Here is a 15,506-nt window from a genome sequence, read left to right on the forward strand (position 1 = left end):
CCCTACATGCCTGTGCTTTCCCTTCTTTCTGGAGCTGTAACAGAAAGGAAAGATGAAAGTTATATTTAATTTGGCCACTGAATGAACAGCCAAGTCTTCCCTTCCAGCAGCTAAGCCTATATGTTTTCTCAACAGGGTATTAATTACCTGGCTCTGGGAATGACCAGACAGGCTGTTCTGGAGACTCTGGCTGCCCTGCTGGCCATAATGCAATTGCTTGTGGAGACAGCAGGACTCAGAGGCTTCATCAGGGAGTGCCCTCCTCCTCAATAAACTCAGACACGGTACTGGATAACTTGTTACACACATTTATTGATTTCTTGACAGTAACCAAACACAGTGAGTGACCATTATAAACAAGAAAAGAAAGGCATTCATTTGTACTTTGTGAGATCCAGCTGCACCTGGAGAGAAAAGACACCCCTTTCCCAAGAATTTACAAGACAAAGTGCATTCCTTCAAGGGAGCATCACGGGGGTGGGGTGGGGTGGGCGGTGGCAGTTTTGAAGTGCAAGAAATCTGTCACCTACTATCTCAGGCTGAACCTCACCTCATATGAATGATAGAGCCATGGAGTGGAGTTAAAGTTATACTTGCTTAGCAAATGCATTCCCATTGCCACAAACTCAGTAAAAACTGGCTGCAAATGAGCAAAACATGTAGATGAAGGAACAAATGAAACCAAAGAATGCAGTTGCATGGAGCCAGGGCTTAGCCTGTAAGGAAGGAGAATAGACTATAGCCAGAAAAATGAAATTAACTTGTTAAACACATTTATTGAGCTGTTAACAATAACCAAACACAATGTATGACCTTTGGAAAATAAGAAACAGCAAATGGATCAATATGATCTTGGCAAACCCTACTACACATATATGACAAAGAGGGGTAATAATTCCATTTTTTAATAGTCTGTGGTGATATATATATATATATATATATATATATATACAATGTGTATCTATTCAATGTCTGTCCTTTTTTCTTTTTAAATTGTTGAGTAAACAGAAGAATCACAATCTAGAAATGTGTCCTTGGCCAACTTTGTCTTGGCTCACCTGTCACCAGCACCCATAAAGGATCCTAGGACACTATTTGAGATTACTTGATGCAAAGAACAAAAGTCCACTTGATGCTGTCAGACCTGTGTTTTCTCCTCTCTCTCTTTTGGAAGAATTTTGTAATATACAAGGCTGAAAATTCTCATTCGGTAGATTTATTTGTTTCGGAAAACAGTATCAAAATTGTAATCAGGTTAATTGGTTATTTTCTTCTAAGACCTCTTATGAATGAGCCGTTTGTTTCTAAAATTTAACTTTCCATCTTGGGGGCTGTATGAGTGTGTATGTGAGTAGATATATTTGCATGTGTGTGTATGTGTGTGTGAGTGCTTGTGTGTGTGTTTGTGAGTGTGTGTAAGAGATATATTCCTCTGCCAAGGTTTTGCAGACAATTTTCATGAAGAAAGGGCCGATCCAAAGAGTGAATGAGGCTTGAGGGAGGAAAGAAAGAGAAGAAAGAAGGGGACAGTTTAGGTTACGTCAATTCACAGTTGTAGCATTTCACTGAGGTGGGATTCTTCTTGGCTTACTTTCCTATTTGAGGAGCCATTCATTTACTGGAAAGAGAGAGAGAAAAAACAAAACAAAACACACAAACAACACAAAACAAGGCATAATTGGATTAATTTACACACAGCTTGGGGGGCTTACTCCAAAGGGGAAGGGACAGTTTTCTAAATGTCTGCTTACTTGTATGTATCCCAACTACCCTCTCCACTTTCTTATGAACCTCTAGGCCTGAGCTATCCAATAGGGTTGTCACTAGCTACATGTGGCTAATATAAATCTAAATTAATAAATAAAATTGAAAACGTAGTTGCGTTGTCACACTAGCCACACTTCAGACATTCAATAGCCACATGTGGCTAGTAGCTACCCTACTGGACAATGCAGACACAGAACATTTCCATCCTTTCAGAAAGCCGTAGTGGATGGTGCTGCTTTAGACCAGGGGTGGGCAAATGACAGCCTGCAGGCCAAATCCAGCTGTGAACTGCTTTTGTAAATAAAGTTTTATTGGAACACAGCTACAACCATTTATTTACATATTGTCTATGGCTGCTTTCACCCTAAAACATCAGAGTGTGGCAGAGACCCTATGACTCACAAAGCCTGTATTTACCATCTGGCCCTTTGCAGAAAAAGTTGGCACTCTGGGTGTGTCCCTATTCCATCTACTTCATGATTGTCGTGAGGAGCACATGAGAGTCTGGATAGGGAAGCCCTTTTGAAACAATAATGTGCTGCCTAAATATGAGGACTATGGATGTTACCAGGCAACTTTAGAAGCAGCTATCACCTCTACCCTCCACTTTATCTCTCCAACTTCCTCCACATTTCTGTCTTTAATTTTCTCTCTCAGACACACCCAGAGCCCTGGGGTTAAATGATTTGGCTGGGTTTATATGGCTTGTTAGTGTCAGAACCATGGCAGCAACTTGGGTGTCCTAACTCCTGGTTGGGGGCATCTCCACAACACTCCTTCCTCCACCTTTCTTTCCATGTTGAGAGTTTATGACAATGATCAATAGGTACTTAGTGTGTAGAAGGGAAGAGAGAGGGCTGGGTGTGGACCAGAGGGTTATGGGAGGTGAGAGGCATCTTGAATGTCCCCTCTAGTAGGAATTATAGTCACTTCTAGGGACATAGCACTAGAAAAAGATGCATTCATACACACACCTCATTGGGTCCTAATGGCCTGGCATCCAGAATTATTTGCTCACCTTCTAGGGGAAAAGGGGATCTATTGTGTATATAACTAAAAGCACTAATGCTTCTAGCTGTCCTGTTTTAACACGTAACTTTGGGAACATCAGCCTCTCTGGGCTCTTCTGTAAAAAGGCAATGAAAATGCTGTCTTGCCTGAGCCAGACAATATTTAAAGATTTGATCTCTGTCTCTGTTTATGAAATACAGACTTTTTCAATAGAAAAGCACCATGTAAATGTCACTTATAATCATGACTCCTCCAATGGGAGATAGTACCTGGCCTTTCAGAGTAGGTGTGAGCAGGAAGACTGGGCTTGACCTGTCTCCACTGCCCTCTGAGCCACTGAACCCACCTCTATACTGAAGCTTCTGGGCCCGGTTGTTTGGACAGTCCTTCCCCTGTAAACTGAAGTTGATGTTGGTGCGGATGCAACGGTTGTTGAGTGGCTGGACGGGCCTGAAGTTGTCACTCATGCTCAGAAAGATCTGAGATGGTTGATTCTGGCTGAGCAGGCGTAAGGAATGCATCTGAGGAGAGAGAAACAGCTGTGAGATCCACCCATACCAGGAAAGAAGTAAGACCATGTAGACTGTGGCCAACCCGGGCAGTGCCAGCTGTGTGGGAAAGGGCACCTGAGGCTTCCACAGACCCTGATTCATGGGTTCAGTGGGTACAACCCACTGATGCCTCCATGCTTGGAGGGAGCCTTGCTTCAAGCTCCCTGGCTCCTGTGTGCCTCTGAACAAGTCAGTGATTCTCTTCTGTCCTATGACACACTGTCTGTCAAAGGAGGAAACCCAGCCGGGTGTTCTCCAGGGTCTCTTCTTTCTATCACACCTTGGGGTCCAGTAATTCAGGGAATTGTTCTCCCACACCGGTATTATTCAAACTACAGTGATTGGTCCAGGAGTCAGAGCTAAACTAAGCTGGATTAATTCAGTTCCTTTTCTGTGAATATCAGGATCTGGAGCTGGACTAAAATGTTTGCAGCCATGTTCCACCCAGGACTGTGAAGCTAAAGAATACTCTTTAGCAGTAGAGGAGAACGAAGCTATGGTGCAGGAGGGAGCAGGAGAGAACAGAGAGAAAGCGCTTCTGGGGTTCTGATTCCAGTGACTTCCTGACATCAATTTCTGATCTTAAATTCCATAAGATGACCCAGTATCTCATGGATAAATCCTTTTTCTAAGCTGAAGTTAGATGGAGGGGGTTGCTAGTCACTAAGAGTTCCCAGTAAATACAGATAACATCAGATACTTCAAATTGTTCAAATTGCTGTTGGGTTGTAAATATATATCCTGTAAAGGAGATTGGATTTGCTTCCTTTGCTTATCTTTCCTCTGAGTTTTTATAGACCCTTGCAATCATAGAATAGACTCATGTAATTTACCCCCTTCATTACAAAGAAGACAATTCACTTCAAAGAAGTGGGGCAACAGGCTTAGGAGCTCATAAGGAGCCATTAGTAAAGCTGGCCTCAGAGGCCAGATCTCTTAGTTCCCATTCAGTTCTGAGAAATACTAGCCAGCCCAACTAGGAATACTGTGAGATGCTCTAAAAAATCCCACATTCAAATATGTTTATGAAATGTTACATATCATATTGCCTCTTCTTGGAGACTGACATGTATATCATTCTAAAGACCCTGAGAAACCTCCCAGCAATGAAATCGAATTAGCTCTTTTTATTTTTTTCTCTTTTATTTCTACTTTTTTTTAAAAAAAAATTTAACATCTTTATTGGAGTATAATTGCTTTACAATGTTATGTTAGTTTCTGCTGTATAGTGAATCAGCTATACATATACATATATCCCCATATCTCCTCCCTCTTGTGTCTCCCTCCTACCCTCCCTATCCCACTCCTCTAGGTGGTCTCAAAGCACAAAGCTGATCTCCCTGTGCTATATGGCTGCTTCCCACTAGCTATCTATTTTACATTTGGTAGTGTCTATATGTCCATGCTTTGTCCCAGCTTACCCTTCCCCCTCCCCATGTCCTCAAGTCCATTCTCTATGTCTGAGTCTTTATTCCTGTCCTGCCCCTAGGTTCATCAGAAGCGTTTTTTTAACATTTAGATTCCATATATATGTGTTAGCATATAGTATTTTTTTTTCTCTTTCTGACTTACTTCCCTCTGTATGACAGTCTCTAGGTCCATTCACCTCGTTACAAATAACTCAATTTCATTTCTTTTTATGGCTGAGTAATATTCCATTGTATATATGTGCCACATCTTCTTTATCCATTCATCTGTTGATGGACACTTAGGTTGCTTCCATATCCTGGCTATTGTAAATAGTGCTGCAGTGAATATTGTGGTACATGATTCTTTTTGAATTATGGCTTTCTCAGGGTACATGCCCAGTAGTGGGATTACTGGGTCATATGGTAGTTCTATTTTTAGTTTTTTAAGGAAGCTCCATAGTGTTCTCCATAGTGACTGTATCAATTTACATCCCCACTAACAGTGCAAGAGGGTTCCCTGATAAAGATTTTTCAAACATATTTGACCAAACTACCCATTTTGCTCTGCCTTTTGAACACTAGAGTTGTAGAGCACACTTTGGGAACTAACCCTGCTGTCTTTTCTCACTCAAACAGGTAGGGTGCATCTATAATTAGTTCATGCTAAGCCTTTCCAGATGCTGATTCTTTTTATTTATTTATTTTTAAATATTTATTTATTGATTTTTGACTGTGTTGGGTCTTCGTTTCTGTGCGAGGGCTTTCTCTAGTTGCGGCAAGTGGGGACCACTCTTCATCGCGGTGCATAGGCCTCTCACTATCATGGCCTCTCTTTTATGGAGCACAGGCTCCAGACGCGCAGGCTCAGTAGTTGTGGCTCACGGGCCTCGTTGCTTCGCGGCATGTGGGATCTTCCCAGACCAGGGCTTGAACCCATGTCCCCTGCATTGGCAGGCAGATTTTCAACCACTGCACCACCAGGGAAGCCCCAGATGCTGATTCTTTAAACATAAGTCTGATGAGCTGAATTGTGTACCCCCAGATTAAAAAGTTAAAGTCCTAACCCTCAGTACCTCAGAATGTGACCTAATTAGGAAATAAGGTAATTGCAGATATAATTAGTTAAGATGAGCTTACTGGGTTGGACCCTAATCTAATATGACTGATTGGGGTAGGTCGTAACCCCATTTGACTGATGTCCTTATTGTGGGGTGGGGTTGGGGGTTGGACAAAGAGACACAGACATTAAGAGAATGCCATATAAAGATGAAGGCAGACTGAGGTGATGCTCCTACAAGCCAAGGAACACCAAAGTTTTTCCAGAAAACCACCAGAAACCAGGGAAAAGGCATGGAACATATTCTTCCTCACTTCCTCAGAAGGAAACACCTCTGCAGACACCTTGATCTTGGACTTAGAACCTCCAGAACTGTGAGGCAATATGTTTCTGTTGTTTAAGTCACCAAATTTGTGGTACTTTGTTAAAGCAGTCCTAGCAAACTAATACAATAGGCACTCCACAAACCCAGCCAGTCTTCACATCATCTTCCCCATTAGCTAAAAGACCACAGAGAAGCTCACCTGCATCCTGGTTATATAGACAGGTTTGTTCATTATTATCCAGCTTGCCGTCTCATAGCAGGGTGGGATAGTCATTGACCCATCATAAGTAATGAAACTAGAGGTCTCTGGATATAGTTCCTCTATATTAAGTCCCTGTAGTAAATATGCATCATCTAGAGAAATAAAAAAGACTTAAGAATTAGATTTCTTGAGAAAGTGCTGGTGTTGCTGATAATTTTTTTCTTTTCAGATTCCAGAAGACTATAACTCTCAGGATGGGCTACAGTAACAAACAGTTCCCCAAATCACAATCACTTTAAACAAAAAAAATTCTATTTCTTGCTCAGATACAAGTCCATTCTAGGTTGGCTGAGAGCTTCCTGCATGTCATTGTTGTCCATACTCTGAGACCCAGACTATCAGAGCAGCTGCTGTCTAGACCCTTGTGATTCACAATGATAGGAGGAAAAGTAAGCATGGTGGAACATATGTTGGCTCTTAAAACACTGGCACATGTTGGCACATGTCACTTCTGCTCACATTTTGTTAGCCAAAGAAATCATATGGCCAAGGCTGATGTTAGAGATTTAAGGAAGCACATTCCTCCCATAGGATGAGACAATGAATATTGGTGAACAGTAATGTGGTCTACCACAAGGAGAATAGGAAGAGCCAAGTCCTTGGTTATGGTCCCTGATACCTGGGCCCATAATATTATAGTCATAATGAAATACACAGTTAAAGGTTTTTAGGACCCGTTAAAACATTGCCTGGTCACCATCCTTATTTATTAGCATTGCTTAATTAAGAGAACATTAAGAAAATATTTTTAGAAAAGTAAGTCAGACCAAATCCTACCATGAGATTTAACTGTTAAATTCAACAACTGATTTCATTTTTGTGGCTCTCCTCTCCATAAGGCCCATACAGATAACTCTTTGTCTTTCACACTCATATATCTTTTATTATTAAATATACTTTTTCAATTATAAAAGTAACATAAATACATATAAGACTGTATGGAAAAAAGAAAGAGGAAAATAATAACTCTGATCACATAAAACAATTGCCATTAACATGTTGGTATATTTCATTCTGATTTTTAAATTCAATGCATTGGTTGTATTTTTTTTTTCATTGGTTGTATTTTTATAAAATTATAATGTACTGGAGTTTTCAAATGTCAATAAATTTCAATGAACTTCTCTCCTCCTCTTCTCATGATCCTTCCTCCCTTCTTTCTGAAGACTCTTTCTCTCTTCTCTTGGCTTCTAAAACACCATAGTTGGGACTCCTATTTTTCTGGCCATTCCTTCCAGTATTCTGTTGCTGGATTCTTATTTTCTACCTGCTTTTCTCAATGTTGGCATTTCCCGAGGATCAGTCCAAGGCTCTTTCTTCCCTCAGTCCATATTCTCATCATAGCCCATCTACATTCATGGCTTCCACTGCTCTCTTTACCTCAGTGATCTCTAATCTATGTCTTCAGGAGTCTTGCACCCACTGGTTTGCCATGAGTGTCCACCACTGTGGCCGGCCCAGGGAGCCTGAAGAACACATGGCAGGGACTCAAAGCCTGGCTGGCAGAGGGATAAGACCTGCTCCTCCAGTCATCCTAGGTTCACATACATTTTCTCATCCATGTGTTCAACTCCCAGTGGGAAAGGACTTACTCTTTGGTGGTTGATATAATCTCTCAAATTCAGTATTGTGTATGTATAATGGTAAAAAAGGACTTTCACATACAGCTGGAACCTCATACTGTCCTAGTAAGATTGGTCAGGCATATAATAACATCTTCATTGACAAGAAACTGAAGATCAGAGAGGCAGAGTGACCTGCCCAAGGTCAGAGTGCTAGATGGTAACTGCAGAGTGGAAAGTGGAATCCAGCTCACCTGACTTCCAGGCCAAAGTCATTCATTCATTCAAAAAATGTTCACTAGGTACCTCTTAGTGCTGGACACCGGGTTAGTCTCTGGGGGTAGAGCAGTGAACAAGAATAGATGCCTGCCCTCATTCTAGCTGAAGAGACAGATAACAAATTGCAAAAAAATATATAATATGTTGACCTTAATATCAGGGTGGTGATGATAAATGCATCTTGGCCCAGGCTGTACCTACTTATCCTGAGCATTAATGCTGCTAATCCATTTTCCTGGGCAAAAATCCCTTACCTTCCCCATCTCTTCCTCCAGAAATTTCTCACTCAAGTTTCTCTGATAAGAAAGAACCATCTTTGCCAAGGAAATTTGGATTTCAGAGCTCCTTTGCTTGCCAACTGAGTTAAGGACAAGTCAACTGATCCAGTGGTTTGGAACAATGCAAATAAAACCAGTTAGGCTGCTTCATCCTAAACTGACTCCCCTGGCCTCTGCCTACCCTTATAGGGTAAATGAACTTCTCCAGGGCTCTGTCCACAAAATGCCCATGAGAGAGATTGGTCAAGCTGGATTAGGACACCAACAGTAGGAGAATGGGCTTTCTTTCTCTTTCCATTTAAATGTTTCTACCTTTCTATCAAAGCACCAGGGAATCAGGACAAACCCAAGAGAGACATAGTGATTGGAATATAGCTGGGCTGGATCTGTACTCTGACTTGTACAGTCAGATGGTTCCATGACAGAACTGTGGTGCCCAGAGTACACAATGATGTGATAGTCCTTGGAAGTTAGATCAGGTGTCAACACAACAAGCTTATGTTGAGTAGCCACCGTTTGGCTCTAACTATTTCTTAAGCCCCTAGTATGTGTCAGGCACTAAGCTAAGTATAGGCAAGCAGGATGTAATGTAAGTGAATACAGCAAGAAACCACAGAGATAGTGATATATATCTGCACTGGGTACCTTGAGAGGCTGTCAGTATGCCTGGGGGCGGGTGGGACTGCAGAGGATTAATTGAGGAGCTGACCTGAACTGCATCTTGAACAGCAGGAGGGAATCAGTGTGTGGCTGGTAAGGGTGGCTGTCAAGGGCACTGTAGGTGGTCACAGTAAAGAAAGCTAAAGACACAGAGCAGCGCATACTCAGGACAGCTAGTGCATGGGTAAGATGCAGGGGAAGGGGTGTTGTGAGGAATAAGGCGGGGGGGGGTGAGTGGTCAGTACAGGCCACACCCAGAAGGTCCTTCTCTGTGCTGTTGGGAATTAGGGCTTCATCCTGTAGGCAATGTGGAGCCATGGAAAGGTTTTAAGCTGAGGAGTAGCATGATCAAATTTACACTTAATGATCTTTCCTCTGATGGTGGCTTGGCCTGAAGATTAACATATTGAATGAGAAAAGGAAGCATTTGGCACATGTTTATTAAAGGTCAATGTGATTTGTTTAACCAAGCTTGCACTTGGAGCATATTGGGTACTCTAGCATGCTACTATTATTGTATTTTTTTAAAAACATCTTTATTGGAGTATAATTGCTTTACAATGGTGTGTTAGTTTCTGCTTTATGACAAAGTGAATCAGTTATACATATACATATGTCCCCATATCTCTTCCCTCTTGCATCTCCCTCCCTCCACCTTCCCTATCCCACCCCTCTAGGTGGTCACAAAGCACCAAGCTGATCTTCCTGTGCAATGTGACTGCTTCCCCTTTGCTATCTATTTTACGTCTGGTACTGTATATATGTCCATGCCACTCTCTCACTTTGTCCCAGCTTACCCTTCCTCCTCCCCATATCTTCAAGCCCATTCTCTAGTAGGTCTGTGTCTGCTATTATTGTATTTTATTTTATTAGGGATGGTGGGGAGGAGAGATGGAAGGAGACCATAGAATGAGGGGCATTCCAGGCATGACTAGAGTAAAGAAAAACAACATTTATGCTTTTCTGAAACTATAATTAGCCTCTGTGTTTCATCTGTATTTGAGGACAGGGTTGGTGTGTGTGTGTGTGTGTGTGTTAGGGTCAGGGGGAAGGCCAGGAACAACAGGTTACATTCATGGATTTAACCCACATAGCAGGGGAAAAACCTGCTTCCAAAACACTCTTGTGCTGATATCCCAGGCTCTGCTGCTGTGGTCCTGCCAGGAAATTCCTCTTCACCCATGTCACCTGTGAGATGTGCAATGGTTGCCACAGAACATGGCAGCTTCTACCCTCCCACAGTCCTCATTCACCACTTTGTTCTTCCCATGAATCTGCTAATATGCATACTTCATCTTTGCCCTTTTAATTTCCTCACACTACAGAACTTGGAAAAACCCCTGTGTGAAGAATGTGAACTTTGGTCTCAGACTGGAGTTTCAGTGCTGGCTTTGCTGTTCACCATTTGCATGACCTTGGGCATGCAGGTAACCATCTGAGCCTCAGTTTCTCAGTATGCAGATGGTTGGAGTGGAGAGTGGACTGAATGGTTGTGTCTCCCTCAAATTTATAGATTGAAATCCTAATCCCCAATGTGATGATATCATGAGGCAGAGCCTTTGAGAGGTGATTAGGTCATGAGGGTGGAACCCTCATGAATGGGATTAGTGTCCTTTTAAAAACAACCCCAGAGGGCTCTCTCACTCTCTTTCTGCTATGCGAAAATCCAACAAGAATTCTGCAACACAGAAGAGGGATTTCACCAGAACCCAGTCATGCTGGCACCGTCATCTCATATTTTCATCCTTACTTAACTATAAGAAGTAAATTCTGTTGTTTATAAGCCACCCAGTCTATGCTGCTTTATTATAGCAGGCTGACCTGCCTAAGACAGAGTACTTGCCTCACAGAGTTGTTTGAGGAACAAATGAGATCACACTTTTCAAGTACTTGGCACAGGGCCTGCCTGGCCCATGGCAAGTACTCACCAATACTAATGTCCTTGCCCAGCTTCCCTGAGATAACCATTGCTTGGCCTCCTCGAGCCTTCCTGGCTCTCCTGCATTGGGTTAGTGCCTTCCTTTTACACCATATTTACTGAATTAGCTTGCCAATAATTAACTAACCTATTTGAATGTCCCAGTAAACTGTGAGATCCTTTGGGAGAAGGGCTTCCATCTTTTATCTTTGATTCCCTAAGCCCTACCGTGGGGTCCACTACATGGTGGGTGCTCATTAAACATTGGCTGCATGCATGAATGAAATGGTTTCTGCCCAGCAGCTTCACCTGCTGGTGGTTCTGGACAGACAATAAAGGAGGAAGAGGCAACATCATCTGTCAGATTATGGGAGAAAATCTCTGAGGCTTCAGTCTATACCATTAGCTTAAATACATGCTGCTCACCACTACTCCCAAATATGTCATACCCCAGATCTCAGAATGAGATGGAGACTGTTGCCTGTCTCCATGTGGTGTTACTGTTTCTACACCAAACACACCTTTGTGTTTACATTGCTGAAACTGTAATATGTGCATTTAACATATAACACTTGTCCTCATGACTCACCATTCTGCCTCAAAGGCTGACATTAAATCACTGTTTTATCTTTTAGGGATTGGAATTTGAGAACTACTGACTACATTTTTATATCTTCTTTTCTCCCCACAATGACTTGCTTGATGTATTTGGCAGGAAAGAGGCAGTGGGACCCAAGAAAGTTTTCAGCCCTAGTGTCAAGGAACACTTGGGTGTCTTCCATGGCTTACCAGGTCAGGAAGTAATTATTACCCACAGACTACCTTGTCCATGCAGCAGCCAGCGGAAAACCAACAGTTTTTGCGTGTCAGTATTATCCTCTGGTCATGGTAGACAGAAAGGAGCCCAAGAACTAATGTCCTGAAAGGTGGATTCTGCTCTCCAAATTCTCAAGGCTCTATTCATTAGTAAGGATGCCAAAGATCTAGAGGTCAGAGCTGTTTATAAACAGAGAGATAAAAATTTGGGGTGAAGCTCAGAGGCCAATAGGTTTATCATGCATGCCTCTCCTTGTTTTAAGGATATTTACTGAAAGGAAGTGATGGCATGAAATAAATTTTCATGAGTAGTTTTATAGAGAGGTTTCCTATCATCTATCTATCTATATCTATCATCTATCTATCTATCATCTATTTATCTTCTATCTATCATCATCATCATATAGAGGGCAAAGCCCTGGACTTCAAGTAGGAGTCTTAATTCAAGTCTAAGTTCCAACTGTGGCTTTGCCAGTAACTTACTCTTTCTTCATGGATAAGTCATGTAACCTCTTACTTGTGGGCACAAGAATATTCTGGATAATTGCTAAAGTCATCTTTAAGTTAAAAAATAATCTATAGACCCCCAAATATCCTTCAATATAAACAAGCTTACATAGATAAATTTTTCTTCTGTAGGTCAAATTTTTGATATGACAGTGTTGTAACTTTTTCAATGTGTTGGATATACCTCTACATCACAGGAAGACCCCTTGGATAACCAGTAGGTAGAGAATATTTATACACAGTTGATAGCCCCATTTTATTCTTCCAAATGATTGGAGAAGTTAACAGCTGTGCTTTTGATTTTATGACATGCTCTTGCTGAATCGATGCCTTATCTTATACTGAGTTCTTAGTTTTGGACACAACTCCTAAAGCTGACTCTTTCTTTCCTTCCTTTCTTTCTTCCTTCCTTCCCTCCTCCCTCCCTCCCTCCCTCCCTCCCTCCCTCCCTCCCTCCTTCTCTCTCTCTCTTTCTTTCTTTGAAACACACCATGATGAAATGCCTAGTATCACATAGCGGGGAAACGTTTCCCTTAGTCTGAACTTCAATGGCAGCCTCTGGTAAATGCATCGTGTTAACTTATGTGACATTGATGAGATTTAACATCGCCCGGCTTCCTGATTATGAAGTTCCCATTCAAAGAGAATGGTGCCAGTGAGAAAAAGCCACAGCAGTTCCAGAAATCAATACTGGACTAACTTCTGATTAATATGGAACTCTTTGGCAATTTCCTCATATGGAATGACATTTCCTCTTGTAATCTGAGGCAAATTCAACTGAAATGAAAAAAGGCAATTGCTAAAGAATAAAGTAATATGATTTTTCATTTTATACAAATGAAAAATGAAAAAGAGGGCCTCCGAGAACTGGATTCAATGGAGGTAAGATGTTCCTTTTCCTTGCTGACTATAGTTACTACTTGGATTGCAACGTGGGGAGTGGAATGCTGCATTTTGCATTCTGTGAAAACATTTCCAAATCCATTCATTTGAAATGAAAGCACAAGTTCAGTTAAGCATAGAGAAAGTCACCAGGAGTAACATGCTTAAGCTCCCTGCTGATATTTCATCACATTTAACACTGTGTTCCTCTGAGGAGTGAGTGCACAGAACACTTCCCAAGGAACTGAGAAGTATAAGGCAGTTACAAGTTGGTCTATCCTTGCCTACACATTCATGTTTTAGTCAGGGTTGGGGTAGGGGGGGGGCTAAAGCAAAGTTATAAACAGGCAAGTTTGAAAAAAGATTTTTAAAGGGCTCAAAACACCATGTTTAAAAGCTTTCCTCAAAACAACTTGAGTTGTGTGTCTTTATTTCCTTGCTGGAAATATGTATTAAGACAATAATCAGACCCTTTCAAATTTGGAATCTATAATCTTTTGGATTCCTATTGGACTGAAGTTCACCATTGTATTTACTGTCTATGAAATGAATGGAGTATATGAAACTGAAAGAGAATGAAGCTACTAAAATACTCCACTGTCCTAAGACCCTGGAAGAAAGCATTCATTTATGTGTACTGTTCTAATAACAACTCCCTCTTACCCATTTAAGAAGGTTCTTTGCTCCACTTGAAAATATAAATATTCTTTAAAAAAAAAATAATGCTGGCCCCATGAAATCAGGTAGATAATCAAATGATAAGAATGTCACCTTTTATGTAATTGGGGCTCTGTGCCTACTTATTAATTAACATAAGGAAAATGGAGGGATATTGGCATTGTTCCAATACACTACACTAAACAATTAAAATACTTCAAGTAAATTACGAATATCTCCTCCAGAAAATCCATTTTTCAATGCCATGATTTCAGTCTCCACCCTTAATCTGTTGAAGGCGAATTTAACTTTAATAAAATGGATTTTCTTTAGAAGACTTTCTAAATTCAGCCTGAAATTAATTCAGGCTGGTCTTTTCCATCATCAGTCTGGGTTAGTGAGAGTGTTTTATAAGATTTGTTCAGACATATGAAATCCAAGCTTTCAAAGAGAGTGGAAGCTCACTAGGCTATTGCCATCCAATGTACGGGTCCCATGCAGGAGCTGGGTTTCATTAGAGTAAACAAGCTCTGTTGTTTGTGTGCCCTGTATTGCATTCACCTTGACAATAACTTTTATTTAGTTTTATAGTGACCTGCCTCCCACTCTCCAGGAAGCTGGATTTGACCACAACATACCTAGGATAATTTAGAAACACATGTTATTATGCACCTGGTTTATACCAGTCAACGTCCAGACAACTAACTCATTGCCTTGTTTAATCCTCATCCCAACACTCTCAATGTCAGTATTAGTATCCTCATTTTATTGATGAGGAAATTATCTCAGAGAGGTTAAGAAACTTGCCAGAATCCACACAGAAAAGAGTGGTAGAGCCAGGAGCCCAGGTCTGCTTAATTCTATATCTCTTCACTAGAACACATTGCATCCCATAATTATGGTGGCTTTTACCAGAATGTTGGCTTCCAAAATTCCCAGTCCTTTTGGCGAGATTCTCCTTCTTTCCTTCTTTTATGGATTACCTGGCATTGATTTTCTCAACTGGCTCAATAGAATGATTTTGCACAATTCATTTTTTTCTCCCTAGTCATCTAATATATGTTCAAATCAAGCAAATGGATTGTGTGCCTACTGGCTGCCATTTTGTAGTGATTTCACCCCATGCTTCCATGCTTACCCCTGCCTCTTTGTACCTCCTGAGCAAGTTGATGAGACAGACATACCAGAGCCTCTTCCAAGGTAGGATTTAAAAGATATCTTTAGAAATTATTTACAATCTTAAGTCATGGGGATCTTTCAAAAGTGAGGATATGTCCGCCTCTCTTCTCTATTTATTCTCCCCCATGATCTCACCCAGGTTTAAATGCCATCTGAATCCCAATGACTTCCACATTTATATCTGTAATTCTGTATCCTGAAATCCAGACTCATATATCCACCTGCCTATACTCCACACCTCTTCTTTGATGCCCATCTTGAGTTTAACATATTTGAAATTCTGATTCCCTTCCTACCCATGAATATGCTTCATCCATAACCTTCCCCATCTCAGATGATGGAAAAGTCTTCCTTCCATTTACTCAGGCTAAAAACCTTAGTTATAC

The 15,506-nt window shown here is 41.2% G+C and overlaps 1 protein-coding gene across 2 annotated transcripts in view; it reads right to left on the reverse strand.

The window, feature by feature from the left end:
* Window positions 1-285: 285 nt before the first annotated feature.
* CA10 (carbonic anhydrase 10) overlaps window positions 286-15,506 on the reverse strand; it is a 620,400-nt gene continuing 605,179 nt past the window's right edge. For both annotated transcript variants that reach the window (XM_032615887.1, XM_032615886.1), the window contains 3 exons: window positions 6,320-6,474; window positions 3,125-3,299; window positions 286-1,618 (listed from right to left, as the gene is read on the reverse strand). In XM_032615887.1, the coding sequence (XP_032471778.1) occupies window positions 1,596-1,618; window positions 3,125-3,299; window positions 6,320-6,474 (353 nt within the window). In that variant the 3' untranslated portion in view covers window positions 286-1,595. The remainder of the gene's footprint in view (window positions 1,619-3,124; window positions 3,300-6,319; window positions 6,475-15,506) is intronic.

This window comes from Phocoena sinus, chromosome 20 (assembly GCF_008692025.1).
Source record: "Phocoena sinus isolate mPhoSin1 chromosome 20, mPhoSin1.pri, whole genome shotgun sequence".
Classification (NCBI taxonomy): domain Eukaryota; kingdom Metazoa; phylum Chordata; class Mammalia; order Artiodactyla; family Phocoenidae; genus Phocoena; species Phocoena sinus.